General features: G+C 38.8%; 1 protein-coding gene and 1 long non-coding RNA gene across 5 annotated transcripts in view; one reads left to right on the forward strand and one right to left on the reverse strand.

Annotated features, from left to right (window-relative positions):
* Nucleotides 1-1,873: 1,873 nt before the first annotated feature.
* On the reverse strand, nucleotides 1,874-14,082 carry LOC310910283. Of its 2 annotated transcripts, none has more exons than XR_014590273.1 (5): nucleotides 13,866-14,082; nucleotides 12,383-12,443; nucleotides 7,452-7,604; nucleotides 3,369-3,567; nucleotides 1,874-2,648 (listed from the first exon to the last, which is right to left on the reverse strand). It is a non-coding gene; the product is annotated as an uncharacterized lncRNA (long non-coding RNA). The 2 variants fall into 2 exon arrangements; XR_014590274.1 differs by having other exon boundaries at nucleotides 13,816-14,082.
* A 557-nt stretch (nucleotides 14,083-14,639) lies between these two features.
* The window catches only part of PPP1R13B (protein phosphatase 1 regulatory subunit 13B), a 69,636-nt gene continuing 65,886 nt past the window's right edge, over nucleotides 14,640-18,389 (forward strand). For all 3 annotated transcript variants that reach the window (XM_083863260.1, XM_083863261.1, XM_083863262.1), the window contains exon 1: nucleotides 14,640-14,742. In XM_083863260.1, the coding sequence (XP_083719386.1) occupies nucleotides 14,734-14,742 (9 nt within the window). In that variant the 5' untranslated portion in view covers nucleotides 14,640-14,733. The remainder of the gene's footprint in view (nucleotides 14,743-18,389) is intronic.

Raw genomic sequence — 18,389 nt, forward strand, 5'->3', positions numbered from 1 at the left:
AATTTATTTTTTTATCACTGTGACCCAGTATTTTAGGGGAACAATTACAATGGGAATGTAAAATACAAAGGAAATTTTTAAAGCAAACATTTCACTTTTGTGTGTATATATCCATATATTACATAAATTAGTAACATTCCATAAATGTTTCTTTTGAATTATAGTAGAAATCTTGATGACTGACTATAATTTCTAAATGCATGGAGTCTTGGTTAATTAAAAACAAACAGCTTTTAAAAACCAATATAAAGTTTACTGAAATGTACCATGGAAAGTACATGTTGTACACTTTCAGTTTTTGTTTAAGCTAATAATGAGATAATTAAAATTTATCTGTAAAAATTAAATAGGAAATACATATTTTAAGTGTCATTGTTCAGCTTATTTTTTTTTCTTTTTTTTTTCCCCAGGCAAAAAATCATCAGAAAATAGTAAGTATTAGATATCGAATACTTTGATGTAATTTTTAAATAAGTGCAGTAAAAATTAGTTCAGAATATTTTACATTAGATAAATTTGGAGCCTAAGTTACAGCAAATGCTTAAAGACTACTTCAAAATAAGTAATTTTGGTTATATTGATAATTTTATAACCTAGAAACACCTGTGGATCTGCACATAAATGATATTTGTGTGGGTTTTAGGAGTAAAATGGAAATTCTATACCTTAACTGTTTGAGTGAGAATTTTGTCAAATAATAGTAACAACTATTAATGGAATTATTTAAATCAGCATAATTTCAAGAGTACCTGCTATTTTAGCTGTCAAGAAACTAGAAAGTATCAACTTGTGTTTTGAATTTGTATTTTCGTATCTTTATAAAGCAGCGTGTAGATACTTAGGGAGAGTTTCTTCTGACATCACACTGGAATTTATTTTTTTTGTGACCTGCTGTATCTCAGTTCACTTTCTGCACCATGAGAGAGAACCCACTTGCTCCCAGTTGAATTTGTACATGCAAACTTTATTTACATTTTGAAATGTGCAATTAGAGAAAATACTGCCTAGTCGACTTAGAATAATAGTGTAAATAAACTTCAGTTCTGGAAGAACCATAACAAAACCAAGGAAGAATGGGTGTTTGACTGTAATAGGGCTTCAAAACTTGCAAAGGAGAATTCTTAATATTTGCTGAATTTACTTACGCACACATTCTGAGGGTATTGTTTCATTTGAACAGCCAATTCTTGTGCTCAGATGTAAGATATAAGGTTGTCAGTTCTAGGACCTGTACTACGTTCCTCAATTGATTTCCTTTACTGTTTGAACAGCCTAAATCGTGTCTTTGTTTCAGAGTCCTCTGGTTCTGGCCATCACTAAAGATCTCTTCTCTTCTTGGATTATGAATTGGGTGGTTCATCATCTCTCCTGCAAATGAAGCGAGATACAACCAAAGGGAGATGAATCCTAGAAACGTACCTGATCCATCTGCTGTAATTGGAAAAATAATAAATCCATTAAGCAAAAAGTAACTAAAGATGTTGGACAATTAATATATGCTGCAATGCAGAGTTAACCTAATTTTAGAATAAGGTTCTACAGTTCTAAGTACCACGTTAAACTTTTTCAACAGTACTTTAAAAGGGACCAAATCTTTATAACTAAACTTTTTAATAGAATTAGATTGCCTTTTTTCCCCCCTAATAGTAGCTTTTTTGGCTATTTATTTTTAAAATGTCATTTAATAGAATGCCAGGTATGAGAACTTAATCCTCAGCTTTTTGTCAGCTTGGGGTGCAGTAATCAAGGGTACCAAAAATTATATTTTAAACCTTACATTTTTTAAAGAGTTCTTAGTTCTGCAAGGTTTAAAAGCAAAAGGTACATTGTAATGAAAATAACAGGCAAAAAGTTTACAAATTTCTTTTAAAAGAAATCTGCATAATTCACAACTATATTTTTTTGTACTTCATATTCAGTAGAGCTAAGGAATTACTCTGAAAGGCTTTTCCTTTAGTCACAAGTTTCACAAAGGAATAAGTAATAACATGCCCATATTGTATAAGAAAATTGATATTACTTGGGCTTTCATTTGCCATTGGAACTTACAAAAACCTCAGAATTTAAAAGGCATAATCAAAGCACAAACTGGCAGCAGTTGGTATGAGCACAAACATTTAACTGGCTTCAAAGTTTTCCTTTTTCCTGAAAGTGAAGTAATACTTGTATTATTAGGATGGGTCATTAGTGGTTTTTGCTGTGGACCACTGTTAGGCCTCCATAGCAAGTGTATTTTGGAGACTGTAGGAACATAAGCTATCTTATGAAAATTAGTGTTCAGAACTGTGCATTCTGAATTCTGTACCAAGGATACATAGTGTGTAAAACCAAAACTAGACTTCATGTCATGTTTTGTTTAAATTTAGCTAAATCTGCCTTTGAGAAGATTAAGAGGCTTAAGTCATTTTAATGACTTAATGCTTACGTACATCTTTTTAACTACTTCACTGAAACATCTTAAATCTTTCAGCTTGATTAAAGTTTTGCTTTTCAATCTCCTGACTGACTGCAGTATCTGGCCATAGCTTAAATGTTTTGTATTTGAACACTCAGGAACCTGGTAAGCTTACCTGCTGATGGTAAACATTCCACACACTTTTGCCTTTCATTTCTTCAAAATTTATACTTAGGCTTAATAGCTGTACCTGCTGAGTAGAGTAAAATCACCAGTCTTATTTCTCTGAAAGCTTTTTTTAAAGAAGGCAAGTTTAGCATCACTGAATTTGAAAAGGAGACATCTGTCCTTTATGGATTTTTGACATTTATTCCACTTTCCACAGTTTTCTTTGTTGCACCTTCCCTTGATCTGTTTTAGCTGATTTATTTAATTATTTCTATATGCGTTTTTCTGTTTCCTCAGCACAGAAAAATGAATGAGAAATCGGAAGAACTCACTACTAGCTTTTTACATAAAATCAAAAGTATCCAAAAGAAGAGAATAGAGAATAAAAACTAAAAGAAAATGGAACTTAAATGAACAGATATTAGGCCAGTGGTAATTACAGGATGGGTGAGTTGTGGTATACTTAATAAGCAGTTCAGATTGAAAATTTATGCCAAGTAAGGAGCCATAAGAGCATTTGTAATGCAAATTTATGATCATTAAGTTATAGTTCCTAAGATACCACACATACTTCAAATGACCTGCTTTAGCAATTTTCAATTACAGAGCTCAGGCAAAGAGACCAGGAAAAAAAACATTAATCACTGCAGGATTTGCTTCACCTTAGCCAGACCACTGGCACTGAGGTACATCAACAGGCTCTTCTGATCTCCTGGGCTAGAAGTCAAGAAGAGCTTCTGCTGACCTGCTCTTGGACCACATTTAACTGCACTTCTAGGTAAACTTAGCCTGCTTCAAGTCTTACCACTTTTTTCTATCTGACTTGCTTGATTTTCTAGTAGAGGAAGAAGGTCCATATAGGCAGCAGTGTCTGGGTTAGAAAAATTATAATGTCTACTGAAATAATGCCATCTGCAACTGGTTCTTCCATTGGTGCTTCTCTGTCAGGAATTTCTGTGAAGGCTACAGAATATTCCATCCTTTGTGATCCTTAACACAGATATCTGCAAAAGACAGGGGAAGTAAAACTGGTGTTCATGTTGAAAAGATGTTTTGTTTTTTTACTTGAGTAGCATGCAGAAGGAGGAAATTCAGTCAGTGGCTTGACTCAAAAGTAGAAATCAACACACCCATAACATGTAACACCTGTAGTACTATCTCTATGCTTCCTGCTTCTCTGTGCTGAAGTAATGTATAAACACAATAGTGGAAAGCAAACTAAGGCATTGTAAGAGCCATTTTGTATTTACAGTCAGGTGTGGAAAGAGTAATCAATTTTCGTTGCAGCACTAACACCTAGAGCTTAGCCCTAGGTAGACAAACATTTCAAGGAGTACCCACCCTTGAAATGAATAGTCTTATTTTAGAATATGTGCCTTTCTTCTGTTTTAGTAATTTAGTTAAGGTGATTTCTAAAGCTAACTTAAAACAAAAATATTATCTTGTTCTAGGTAAGTGTCTAAACAGACAATACTCAGCCCCTGAACAAACCCATCTGCTATGCAAATGACTGTGTAAGATCAGGACTTTAATCCATGGATATAAGATTCATCATGATTCACAGCTAAACACTGGTGAGGGATATGCTTACTGCACATTGATGGATCATCTTGCTTTCCTTTAGCTGCTGCCTCTTTATATTGCTGACATTTCTAAAACAGGTTTACATTTAAACTTTATGCAGTAAAATAGTTAAGCAACTGCATTCTTAATTTGTTGCTGTGATGAGGCATCAGCAGTGACAAAACCTGTTTACTACCTTTACTGTGTTAGTGGAACAACAAACATCTTTAGGGGTTGAAGAACCTCATACAATTATTTATTTGCAGCATCCTCTTGACTAAGTTTTCTTGTGGCACTGGTAACTTTTTTTTAATCAATACAGAACATGAAAGCTCAGCAGTAGGAAACTAATAATAATGACAATGTTAATGTAAAATGTCTTTTTACAGTACAAGTCTTTGGTATTTACCCCTCCATGCTGGGTTTTACTTACAACTGAGATTTCTCATTTTGGAGCTTGGGGATTTCTAGAACATTTCAAGTGCTGTTCTACAATTAGGAATCTCAGAGTTTCTCCTGCATGCTAATAAAGTATGATAGAATACTCTAGGGGAGCAGCAAAATACAGTCAGAGCCAAGGAAACATTAGTCACAAGGCCCAACCTACTTAACCTCCTTAATGGCTAACTTGGAAAAAACCCAAATGTGTATTCATGTTAATTGGGAGGATGAGTAAAGCTGCAGGAAATGGTCCAAAGTAACTAAAACAGCTGAACAAGTCTCCTGTTTATCTGAATCATGATAGCAATCCAGTGTTTGTGGTACAAATGCCAATACAGAGCTGGTATGTACATGTGTCTTGTACTTCCAGTCCCGAAGGAAGGAACAGTATCAGGTGCTTGTTAGACACAGGTGGTTGTGTGTGACATCACCACCAGCTGGCTAAACTGAAAGGGAGGAAATCAGTGTGTGAAACATCTATTGTTTCATTCACAGAAATCCATGAAGTTACTGGGAAGGAAAGAATAGTAAGATGGAGATTCCCCGAGGCATTAAAGATGTTAGTTAACAATTCATTAAATGGAGGAACAAGAAGTGACAAGATAGTGCTTGAACAGCAAACTCTTCAAACTGTAATTCCATGACCTTTAGCAACTAACACTTAGCAGCTAATATTTTTAAGAACATAAAGCCACATGGATGAATAGGTAATTTATTAAAAACTCATAAACAAGACAGTCTCGTGTCATCTACTCCACTGCTGCAGGCAAAGTACTTGGGAACAATTACTCTCTCTTAACTCAAAATGAACTGACCACCACAAGACTGGATGATTTAGACATTTTAATTAAATTCTGTCTTTGGTTGTGGTTTAGCAGTATGAGCACTCTGGCAGCTACACCAGCTTGTAGAGTTTGCACCCTTACAATGCAGCGCCTTGCTCCTCAGAGTTGTGCTGATACAGCTATTTGTGAATCAGATCAGGTGATTTTGCATAATTTTATGGGGTTTTCCTCCTCTAAAATAACAAAACAAGCACTTGGGGTTTTTTCTTCATTTTAATTTGGACCCATCTGATTCCATTTACAGCAAAGCTGCTTTATAACTAGATTATAGCACAACAGTTGGGGGGGTGCAGGAAAAGGGCAGAAGAAAGAGAAATCATCTACTCAGCCAAGTTCCCTAAGTCATTGTGTCCCTCACAACAAGGCAATGCAAGTTTCCTCCTCATCCACAGCTCCACACATGATCAAAGCACTGTCTCTCCTGGAAGGACTGTCATCAGCGTCAACAGTCGGAGCAATAAAAAGAATGCACAACTCCACCCTGTATAGAAACCAGGAATGACAGTTTGTGCTTCAGCAAAGGCAGAGCCTTGCTTCCTTCCTCTGGGACAGCACATCGCTTTCTTGAGATTATATTATCACTTAATTAATTGCGACAAATGAACACACAAATAGGGAACAGGGAGAACCACTAGATGATGATATCCTAGTGCTCAGTACTACCAGGAAGAATACTTTTACTTATAAAGGATAAAATTGGTAGTGGTTCATCAAATTATATTATTGGTTGTCATCAAATTAATACATGCTTGATTATTATGACCTTCTAAAGGATCGTAAAGAAGTGGTTTTTAATTGATATGACCTTTAACTTTTATATCCATATCATGACAGAACCTTCAGTGATCTGCTGGGAGAGACAATAGAGATTTCTTCAGAGCTAATGAAGTGTACTTGGTAGAAAATGATAATGGGGATTATGTGGGTGGTAGAACTAAGAGCTGTATACTGAATGAATCCCATCTGTGGTGACTGCTGCCTACACAGATTTTTTCTGCAGTATTAGTTGTAGTCTTCATTTCTTGTTTTAACCTGTTGTGTTTAGCATGCTTTTGATAATATTAAGAACTGCTGCAATTAAGGGGGAATTCTTTAGGTATGAAGTAGAAATTGTTGTGAGGTATTTCTTATGGAATGCTATGTAAACAAGCAAAATGGCAACAACTGAACTGAAAAGAAGCAGAGTATTATGGGAGGAAAAAGGAGGGATGAATAAAGTGGACTAGAATGTGAACAGACATTTGATAGAGGACCAAGAATACAGGGAGGGATACCCTATTGTGGGAGGTCTAACCAAAAGCATTTCCACTTCCATAGTTAACTCTATTGTTTATATTGTACATATATATATATATATATATATATATATATATATGTCTCAAGCTATGCTTTTTTCAGCACTATTATTGACTCCTTACTGATGATGCTTCAGGTATACCTCTTAATTTAGTGCAGTTGTACAGAGAACTAGCCTTGTTTAAATTTAATTAAACCTGACATTACAATTCTCTTCTTACACTCCTGATGTTGTATTCCACATATCGCATACACCTTGAAAGGAGAATTCTTTTGGTCTCAGTTAGGATTTCTAGAGACTTCTTTAAAATAATTAGCTAAATTTTAAATTCTGCATTTCTTTCAGCAAGCTAAGAATTTGAGTCATACCAATTTTAACAAAGGACCTGACTCTTGGTTCAAGTAAACACCAAGACATAATACTGTTCAGCATACTTTGATTTAAGTCATTCTTTCGGAGTAATGCAACTAGAAAAGGAATACTGCAAAAATATTTTTACTTTGCTTTCAAATTATGTATTATTCTTAATGCTAACAATCTCACCTCTTTTTAAATTAAGGCTAGTACATTAAATATGTACTCAGACTTTTCTAGAAGGAAGAAAGGCAGAAGGCAAGATAAAAATGTTTCCCATAAGAAATAGAAGAAATAGAAAAAAGATTCCAGTACCTTGTGTTGTAGCTTGTCCATTTACAGAATAGAAATACTGGTTTTGAATTTGAGACATAAGCAGTAGACAAACCTTTAAAGTAGCATCTAATCATCCCCCAGCAAGTAGGTTATTATTGGGTGTACTCCTCCGTGATGAACACACTCCTTTCCAGCCTTCTAAATATTCTCAGGTTCAGCTGCATATTATGGTATCTTCTTTGAATAAGTCAACCTAAAATAGATTCTAAACACATACCAGTGATACATTTTCTACTGTCACTATTTCTAGAGCTTTTCACTGAATCATTTTCAATAAGGTTCCATCAATGCCCTACACAATTCATCTGCTCCTACTGTTGACGTTCTTCTGTTTATGCAGCTAAGAATTGTAGTAAACTTTGTTGTAGGATCACAGTAGTAAAAAAAAAAAAAAAAAAAAAAAAAAATCAGAAATGTATTCCTGCAAGATTACAAAACAGGACATTTGGAGACAGAATCAACTTGTCTCATTAATGTTCCCTGGACTAGAACATTGTTGTTTTACGTGGAAAAGGAATATTTACAGGAACAGAAGGGATGAACCTTAAGCATCAGTAAGGCACAAATCCATTATTTTCATAACATGCAAAAATCATCATGGCAAATGTTAGATTATATCTGCTGGTCAGATTACCTGAGTGCAGATGCTCTTCTATTAAAATGCACTACTAAAACATTGTGACTTAAAAACTCAGATTCACAATAAATTGTGTATACCTGTATAGAAGACAGCCATGCTCTGACAAGTTTTAGTAATCGAAAAGTGGTAATTTAAGGTGGTGTTTATATATATATACACATATCTATATATGTATCTCTATCTATATAGATATATATATGAGAGTGCAAACATGTTTTCCATAGAAAATGTTTTCCCTATGTTAAAGCAGAACCTATTTTACATCTACAATGGTGTTCTATTTAACATATTTAATAATCTCTACTATATTTTCAGAGACTTACCTTGTGTATTCTAATCTGTAAAATCTGTGATAAGTAGAAATATAGTAGAGATATAGACAGAAAAAAGCTAAAGAATGTTATTTCCAGTAGTGTAGTCTTAATAATGTAGTTGTTTAAATACTAAGTATAAAGAGATAAGTTGGGTTTTTTTAAGATACACATTTAATTTGGTTTATGATTTTTTTTCTCCTACTCTACATAAGCATTCTTCAGCTCAGACACATGTTCTCCTCTCTAAGCCTCCTTTGCACATCACTTCGTCAGTAATTGCTAGAAAATACCTTTCAGTATATCTCAGGCTTCAGAACTGAGCAGAGAACTTTCCCAGTCTCCCCATCCAAGCTGCAATCCTTCAAGTTTACCCATTACCATGTTCAACAGCAGGGAGCAGGAGCTTCATTACATGATACCCCCTTCTTGTTTGTTCTGACCAGATCTATTTACCTCAAGAAAGGTAACTAAGAAAAGGACAATTTCTAGTAGAAGATGCACATTTCAAATTAGGAATTCTTGGGTTTGTATATTGCAGTAATACAAATCTAATATGAAAACAAACCTGCATCTGATACAGCAGAAAGAAAGGAGATTGGTTTCAATTATATTAAATAAGTAGTTGGCCATCTAAAACAAAGGAATGATGTGGTTAATAGAAAAGCTGAAGACTAGCAACCCAAAATTTTTGCAGCATGAGGGAAAAAACTAATGAATCACAGAATTCTGCATTAGCCTTTCAGCTGGAAGTATTTGAAATCCCTTCATACAGAAACTGTAACAAACACTTAAGTATTTAACTAAGTCATGGAAGAGATACGTGAGCAGTGAGAACAATTTTCGTCTTACAGTAACAAATTAAAAAGCTGGACTCAATCTTAAAACACGGCCCATAATTTTGCCCTCACATTAACCAAGTGGTACACCCAAAAAACAGTAGCATATAAATAAAGGAGGAGGAAAGAGTGAAGGATTGACTGTCTCTAATTAATATTTCAACTAATAACCCATCATCTGGCTCATCTCAGATATTTGCACTCATCATGGGCATATTGAAAATTTCAAGAAAAAGGATTTTTATAAAGAAACATCCTGAGACCCCAAATGGCTATAAAGCCTAAAAGTACAAGCAGAGAAAACATCTCCCAGGACATTAAAGTCTTTTTTGTTTTCTCCAGCTGTTTGCATATGGTTAATGGCTTCATTCTTATAAATTACAGGGGAGCAGAATAAGATTTTCCATCTATAAAGGTGATGGCATGTCTTCTTACTGGACTCTATCTTCTGTAGCTACAATATAAACCAATACCTTTTAGTGCAATAATTTTATGAGTGGATAGCAACATTGTGGTCTTTCCCAATGAGACCACAGCATTTTCCACTAAGTACATGCTTTTGTGTCATGTGTATTGGATTAAGTGTACAATTTCTGTTATTGTTTAAAGAAATTACCTCTAATCCACCAGCAGGGCTGGAACACATGACATGCCAGACACCCAAATCCCAGGAACTGCACACAGCTGTGCTACACACACATAATGCTTCACTCCTGCTTTAATTGTCACACTTCTCAGAATGATGCACAGAGTGCTGGGCTATGGAAACTTCAGATCATGAGTCACCTAGTCCAGCATACATTACTTGAGAATATTACAAGGCAGTGATGAAGAAGGATCTTTCTCCCATTCACGTGTCTGAAGTACTGTATACCAAACAGACATCAAAGTGTTTCCTTTAGGTTATTATTTGTAGTTTATTTATCTCTGAACAGGTTTGGTGGGGTTTGAAATGCCTTGGCTGTATGTGAATTCAAGCATGGCAGCATATGACTATTGTTCAGTACGAACATTCATTGCTGCATCCTTAGGAAATCAGTGACTCTGGAATGAAAGGCTACTTAAGGCCACAGTAACTCATATACCTTTCCTTTACATATACAGTCTTACTTTACACTGTATTTCACTAAAGATTTTAGGCTCCTGCTGTGAAACTCCCTATGAAACATTCAGTCTTTTTGTTTGTACCATCTGTTACAAAGCACTGCCCTGTAGCCACCCCATGAACTGCTTGGCAAGTTAATAGTACTTCTGTCACTCAGCTTCTTAAATTGCTTACCTACTCAGAGCCAGTTCCTCCTGCACTACAGCAAATGCAAAATACAATTTTTGAAAGGAAAGTTGTATTCTGTAATAAACTAATCCACTTACTCATTTAGCAAAGAGACATCATTTTCTTTAAGTACATGCAAAAAACCCCAGTGCTCCTACCCATACCTGCTTTTAGAGATTTTATTCTGCCAGTTGTGAGGGAACCCATCTGAACTGGAGCCATCAGAAGTTTGCTCCCCAATCAGAACTAGTCATCCAGGCTCCATCCTAAATCAATACAGAGATAGGCACCTTCAAAGACCAAGAGATTTAGATAGCGGGATGAGTATCTCGACATGAATGGATTACCTGGAGAACTGCCTCTCCCCCCTCCCTCCCTGGCCTGATTTATCTCTGGAAACAGCCTCAATGACTGATTGAAACGACACACCTAACTCCTACATTAGTAAAGTTGGATCCCACCCTAAATGTTTGACCTCTGACACTGCTGCTGGCTATAAATAGCAGTATCTGTTATTTAAAACAATACCACATGAAAAAAGTGTTACATTAATTCAAAATTATTTTCCTGTGACACCTCCAAAGTGTGAAAACATTTTCCTATGCTCTGGAAAAGCATCTTAACAAGGGAATGCAAAACTGGAGAACACTTGGATCTCAGAAGGTAGGAAAACTCATTTTCCTCCTTTTGTCTATGCATAGAAAATAAGTAGGAGAGATTCAGACATACTAGTTTTTAAAAATTTAAAAACATCTACATTTGAAAATCTCACTAGAAGATACTTAGAAAACACAAGCAGGATTCAGAATTTTAGCAGGAGTGCTCCTTAAAATTTCATTAGTCAGCCACCTGTATCTGTGGGAATCTCTGCTTGTCCTAAGAATAATAATGATAAAATAATGGGCCTGACAATTTATTAACAGCAGTTAAAACCCTTTTGTCCAATAAACCTAGGTTAAATACACACCATGTCTTGGTCATTTTTTTCTGTGTACCCATAAATTCCAATTGTTTTAACAAAACACTAAATTACAGTTTATGCATTTCAATCAAATTTCAGTTTCTAGGTAAATACAACTCCTGCACATCTCACAAACTCACCACACCATAATCAATAAGCATTAATTCTTCATTTTTTAATGTATTGTAAGTTGAATAAATGAGTGTTAAGCTACAGTGGTTTCAATTTGTAAAGTTAAATCAAATTGCTGAGGTTTTTTAAGAACCAAGAGAGGAATAAAAGATATTGTATACTATGTTTTAATACTTACACCAACAAATAAGCACAAACCCGTTCCTTTAGAAAGGGGTTAACAAAATTACAACACCTTTCACAAAGGAAGCGGATTTGGAATCAAATAATTTGAGTTTAGTACCCCTGGCTTTATCTGCTTCCATAACCAAATTCTTTTCCCTTATCTTCTTAGGCATTCCCCAAATCCTGGGTGCTTTCATGCAACCTCAGTTATCCAAGAAAGGCAACTTGAGTTGTAGATATCACTGGCCCCTTGGCCCAAGCACTATAATTTCTACAAAACTGGACCAGTCATTTGGTATGAAATGTGTGGGCAATGGGGGGAAAAAAAAATCTACATTTTTATGAATGACCATTATTCTGTTCACTGTAAACAGATTTCTGATTTTAAGTTGGAATCAGAAAATTTTATAAAGGCTTCTTTGTCTCTTGACTGCTAAGAGAGTGGTTCCCAAAAAGATTTTTCGGTGGAAGAAGTGTTAAATAACTTCCCATGCTGCAGGTAGAATTTAAAGTATTATATACTTGGTAAATACTGGTAAATATTTTTTTCTTTCTGCATTTCTATAGAAAAATTGAGATGGGAAGAGTTGAGACAAGGGATGTTTTCAAAGGAAGCAGAAATAGGAGTAGGAGCAGACTTGCATATAAAGTACATACTCTACCTTTTGAAGACATTTCCTCCTAGCCTTCAGTATCCAGTCTGTCTGGTTGCTGAACCTTCATCTGCCAAAAGAAACACAATGACAAACTTTTATACTACAGGCCACTGTTCCAATAGAGGAGTTGCATGGAGGAGTGTCTGCATCCCCAGCAATTGTCTACATCATATTCTCCCACTTTTCATTTTGTAGGCACTCCTACTGTCACAGTGAAAAAGTAATAGTGGGATAATATTTACACTATTTTATTTTTTGTTATTATTCACTGGGGAATGCAGGGAAATGTCAGCTATCAAATATACATGAAAAAAAAAATGTATAGACCCCTGTTTAAAAATTGCTGGGAATAAAAATTAACCTGGCTAATGAGAAAGACTAATCTTTATAGAACAAGTATGACAAAAAGTGCACAAATCTCTCAGTGTTAGAATTTTAAAATTTCTAGTTTGTTAAAATTAGAATTACTGTAAGTAGTAAGAGGACAAGTAAATTTCTATTCACTCCTATTATTTTGTTGATTAAAGTTCAATATGAATTTGATAAAGATAAATCACTACCCCCCCCCCCCCCCCCCCCCTTTTTTTTTTTGTTTAAGATAGATGACTGAGCATTTGAGACCTTGTTTTATTCAGGTCAGCCTAGTTGCAGGGTTAATACTCTCCTGAGTAGATCTTGGAGTTCTCTATGGTGTTTGAAGTACCATAATCTAACCTATTTCCAAAGCTCCGTGTGTGAGGTGGAATCACAGTCTACAAGAACCTGAGGATGATATCAGTGTGGTTGCCAGCACGTAGTGCTCCAACAGGTACTTGCACAATAACCTTAAACTGGCAAAGTACTATCTTGTGATGCTAATAGGTTTTCCTTGTAGGACTATTTTGGTTAAAGAGGGCAGAGGCTTTGACCTGTCACAAACCTAACACCAGAGCCTGCAAATGCACAGAGAAGGATACACAGTGAAATCTTAAGCATGTATATATTTAAAAAATTTACACCATTATCTGTTACAGAATCTTACATGAATAGGATATACTTACCATACAGGCTCATACATTGAGATTATTATGCTATTACCACTTACCCTCAAAGACTTACACAAACATTATCTAAGCTCCTCAAAATCTTGCCAAGTTAACATTTTTTTTCCACTCCTAGCTGAGATCTGTCACGGTGTTCTGCAAATAAAGTAACAAAGACTGGAAACCAGCCATTTTCAGGAACAGTTGGAGCACTGGGTAGGTCCATGTATGCTGTAGATTAGGATTTAAGACTCACAGCAATATGAAATTTGTCTACATTGCATGTGTTGCGGTACTAACATATGGTGATGTTTTGACTTCTAGATGAGCTTGGCTTCTTCCAAGCTGTTAACTTTCATTTTGCAGTTGTACCTCTACAGAACGAGAGACTAGAAAATGAAGGAAACTGAACCTCACTTTCAAACACGAGACCAGATCTCATGGATCTGACATCAGGACAGAAATACCTTCCCCTCCTGCTGCTAAGCGGAGTTTGGTACATCAGGCAGATACAAGGAAGGGACGGGGGAAGGAAGGTGACATGACATGACGCTATCCAAGGTGTGTTTCCTTAGAGCAGGACCAGCTGTCGGGAAGCCACCTCAGCTCAGCGGCACGGGAGACCACCGAGTGTCACTGGGTGTCACCGCCCGGCTCCCCCGCACCCCCAGCGGGCCCGGGCGGCTACAGCCCTGGGGCCGGGCCCCGCATTCCCCGCATTCCGGGGGCACAGAGCGCCCGCGGCCGCGGCCCCTTCCTCCACCGCCCGGCCCGGGGGCAATGGGCCGCCCGCCCAGAGGAGGCGGGGCCGGCCCGGGGGCAGAGCGCCGGGAGGAGGAGGAGGAGGAGGCCGGGCGGGGGAGAGGCGGCGCGGAGAGCCTCACGCCGAGCACGGCGCTGCGGGAGCGAGAGGAGGGTCCCGGCGGGGAACGGGGAACGGGAGGCGGGCGCGGGTCCCGATCCCGATCCCGCATTCCCGGCCCGGCCCCGGTCACGTGCGGCCCCGCCCCGGCACAGGAGGAGGAGGCGGCGGGTTAACCCGTGGCGGGGCGGCGCGGGCGGAGCGGAGCAGAGCAGGAAGCGCCCGGGGAGGGAGGCGGGAGAGGCGGCCGCGCTCCGGGAGGAGGAGGAGAAGGAGGAGGAGGAAGGGGGTTGGGAGCCCGGCCGCCGTCGCCGCCTTCGCCTCTTCCTTCCGCCCGCAGCGCGGAGCGAGGCGCGCGGGAGGCACCTGTCACCGCCGCCAGGGCGAGCGCCGCGTCCTCCACAGCGCTGAGCGGCGGCGGCAGGAGAGGCCCGGCACAGCTCGGCGGGCCCGGCGCGGGAAAGGCTGCGGAGATGATGCCGGTGAGTGAGAACGGGGAGAGTTCCCGTCGTGGCCGCCCGGCCTGGCGCCGCGCTGCCGGGCGCTGGGACGCCTCGCCTTTTCCTGCGGGGCTGCCGGCGGCGGGGAGAGAGCGCGGCACCGCCGTCATCCCCGGGCCGGCCGGGACAGGGAGGGCTGCGGGCTCCGCGCCGGGGGTGGGGCCGCCGGTCCCCGGCTGTGGGGGAGCACGACCCGCCCCCGCCCTCCGCACCGGCCGTGACAGGTCGGGGGCCGCCACCCCCGGGCTGAGGCGAGCGGCGCCTCACGCTCCGCGCTGGAGGGCGGGGGTCGCCCCCGGGTCGCTGCCGGCAGCTGAGGCCCGCCGTGAGGCGGGGGGTGCGCTGTGTTTGGGTGAGTGGGTGTGCGGGGGGTGTGTCTGCTCGGTCCGGGGTTTTACACCCGCAGCCCCGGCCCTCGCCGCCCGAAGCGTCCCGGGGCAGGCGGTCCGGGCCTCCCGCCGGGTCAGGCCAGCGCGGGCGGCAGCGCCGGGTCAGCCCGGCTCCCTGCTCGGTTCCTGTCACCGCTTTTGTGAAAATCGTGGCTTATTTATCGAAGGCAAACCCTTTCATTTTCCCGCAAACAACCTTGATTGTCTCCTGTGACAGAATCCCTGTCCGTTTCCTGCCCCCCGCTCCCTCCCTGTGGCTGTGGGCTGATGCGGTGGCCAGAGGAGAGTTGTTCCTGATGACTGTTCGTTCTGTGACAGGATCCTCTGGGACGGAGGGATAAACAGTCACATTCCCTTTGTTGATTCCTTTCAAACTCTGTTTGATCTCAAATGTGGCTTTATGAGACACTCCAATGTAAGGGACTATCTCCCATGTTTTCTCTGTTTCCAGTAGAAATTAGCTTTTTATTTACAGTTCCTCTGCAGTGTTTGCAGCCGAAGCACTGCAGCAGAATGTTTCTCTGTGACAACGTTGAAGACACCTTTTACAAGATTTTATTGCTCTAAATTTGTTTTGTGACTGAGAGGAGGAAATAAATAGCTCAAACTGGGTGTAAAATTTCAGATTGAGTGTTTAAAAGCCAGGTATTGTGATAAGCCTTTTAATATCATGTGCACATTAACTTCCAGCTGCTGGGTGCCAAAATACTGTATTGATACTGATGAGAATTGCAGCGCACTGGGCACATTAGAAACCAGCAACAAAGTTCACAGAGTTACAGGCTTGTGCCATGAGCGTATGGATGTTAGCTTGTAGAAACAAAAACAAGGTGACAGCTTCATCTTCCTTCTCACCCTTGGTTTTGCTTTACATTCATGAAATTCCTGTTGAAAACCCAGCATGCCAATGACGTGCTAAGTCAGAACAAATGTATTTGTTTCCCATTCCTGACCCACGTGTGGGTTTCAGGTTAACGTCATAACTTGGGTGGTGCAGGGATTGACTTCTTAGAAAGTTTCTTTTTACCTATTTGAGTGTTTCTGCCAGTGTCTTGTGTTGCCTTCTTGCCTGTTCAAATGTGGTAGTTGTTTGTGTTTATTGGAAGGTGGTTGAAGGTTCAGACTTTTTACTGTGTTTTTGAAATGCACTTCAAAGCATTTTTAAATGGCAGATGAATTTTAATAAAACAAATTACCTTGCTACAGGGGTAATAATGTTGTAGATTAGACCTTACCGAGTCCAAGTCCTAAAATAATAAATGTTTTGCTTTTCTAAAGACATTTTGGATGCTGTTATGAACATTCTATCTGTAAGGAATATGTAAATTTAAATAAATATGTATATTTAAATAGACTCATGATAGTGCTTTGAGTTTTTCATCCCAACTGGACTACCAAGGATGAAAAAACCCAACTCCATTTACTGGACTCATCAACATATAATATCTAAATAATGTAAACATATGGCTGTAGAACCAGACCAAGTGTTTTAGGTTTTTTACTCAATTTTTTATATTCTGAGAATGGAAAAGTTAGTGATCTAACTTTTTACCTTAGAGAATTCTTTGACTTTATATGGAAGTCTTTTTCTCCCCCTAAACCAGTTGGGTTTTTCCTTGTGGGTATTTTGGGCTTTGGGTTTTTTATATAATTAGCAAAAACATGAAATAACAAGAGGAGAGATTTTAATACTGCAAGACTTTACCTACTTGTTACAACAGTTCATCACCATAGTTTGCTGTCAACAAATTAAAAGTAAATGTTAACAAACTTGTAGTTTCATGAGATTCACATTTATTGGACTTGAAGTAATTGATTTGGGCCAGTTCTGCATTGGTAATTTTTTTGGCATTTGTACAATCATTTTTAAGAGTGAAGTAGTATTTGAAGTCCCTGTTTTTCTCCTCTGGTGTTTGTTGTGGTTTTTTTTTTTTTTTTTTCTCCCCTCACATGGGGAACAGTGTTACTTCTCCAAGGTTTTTTATCAATTACAGTTTCTTTTGTGAGTGGGATACTTCCCACTCTGTTCTTCAGCATCCTTTTCTTACAAGGATTTTATTCATTATCCTTTTTCATATTGCTGACTCTGGTTCTGAAAAATACAGAATAGCTATTCTTGGTCCTGAACACAGTTGGGCTTGAAGAAGAATTAATGATTTAGACTACAGTTTTCTCACCTGGATTTTTTTTCACCTTTGCTTTGCTGACAAGACACATCAATCATAAACCCTTTCATGGCCTTCAAGCAATAAAGACTATGTGTATGATGAGCTTATGATGCTACACTGAATATCACCTCTGCTAAGTGTTTTTATGAATATGCCTTGAATAGAGGGATATTTTTTCACTGAAAAGTAAAGGTTAGTGTTTCTTGCCTTCTTGGATAAAGTGTGCAAACCTAGAACTATGTGGTATCCTCTCAAAGAGGAAATCTTTTGGGTTAAAACAACCACAGTTATATTTATTTGCAGAATTATTGTGAATATAGTTCCTTTTTCAGCCACATAATCTATAACCTGATTGGAGGAAGAGTTATGTATATTTTTGTCTATTTACCCCAGTAGAAAGGCTTTTTTTTTGGTGATACTTTAGAGTTTGTGTTTGAAAGAGTGTTAGAAACTTTTCCTTAAATAATGCAGTTGATGCTTTTTTTCCTTGGATGGTTCCAGAATTACCTCTTCTGTCAAGTATTAGCATTTTCCTTGGGGACAGGGGTGCACACAAGAAAAAAGTCACTTATGAGGAACACTGTTTTCCCACTTACAAAGAAATACAATGCAATAAGGAACTGATACATTGGAGAAACGTGTAACACTTTCCTTTTTTTTGCCTTAATTTTGGGTATAATTCTCTCATAGCATGTGAGGTAACACACAGTAAAGGAGTGTGTAGAGTCCATGTTCCACCAATAAAGTGATAAGACAGGTGATAGTGGGCACTATGTAAGAAAATGTGATGAATTGAATCTTTTAGGAGGAAGAGTTGGTATTGCATGTTCTCCTAGCAGAGCTTTTCTGGTTTTGCCTTTAACTCATGAATATTAGTGAGGTTCCAGCCTGTCATTCACATTTTTGAACCCATCCAGGAGGAACCTTAGAGGAGTTTGTGTGAGGCTTGGAGCTGCTGGACACAACTGCCTGTGTATGATCAGGTAGTTGTGATGGTTGTCTTCACAGAAGAGAGAGTAAAAAGTTTAGAGTGTTTAGTGGTTTAATTTCTTTTTTCTAGTTAATTTTCTGG

Source organism: Zosterops lateralis, assembly GCF_965231275.1.
Source record: "Zosterops lateralis genome assembly, chromosome: 6".
Taxonomy (NCBI): domain Eukaryota; kingdom Metazoa; phylum Chordata; class Aves; order Passeriformes; family Zosteropidae; genus Zosterops; species Zosterops lateralis.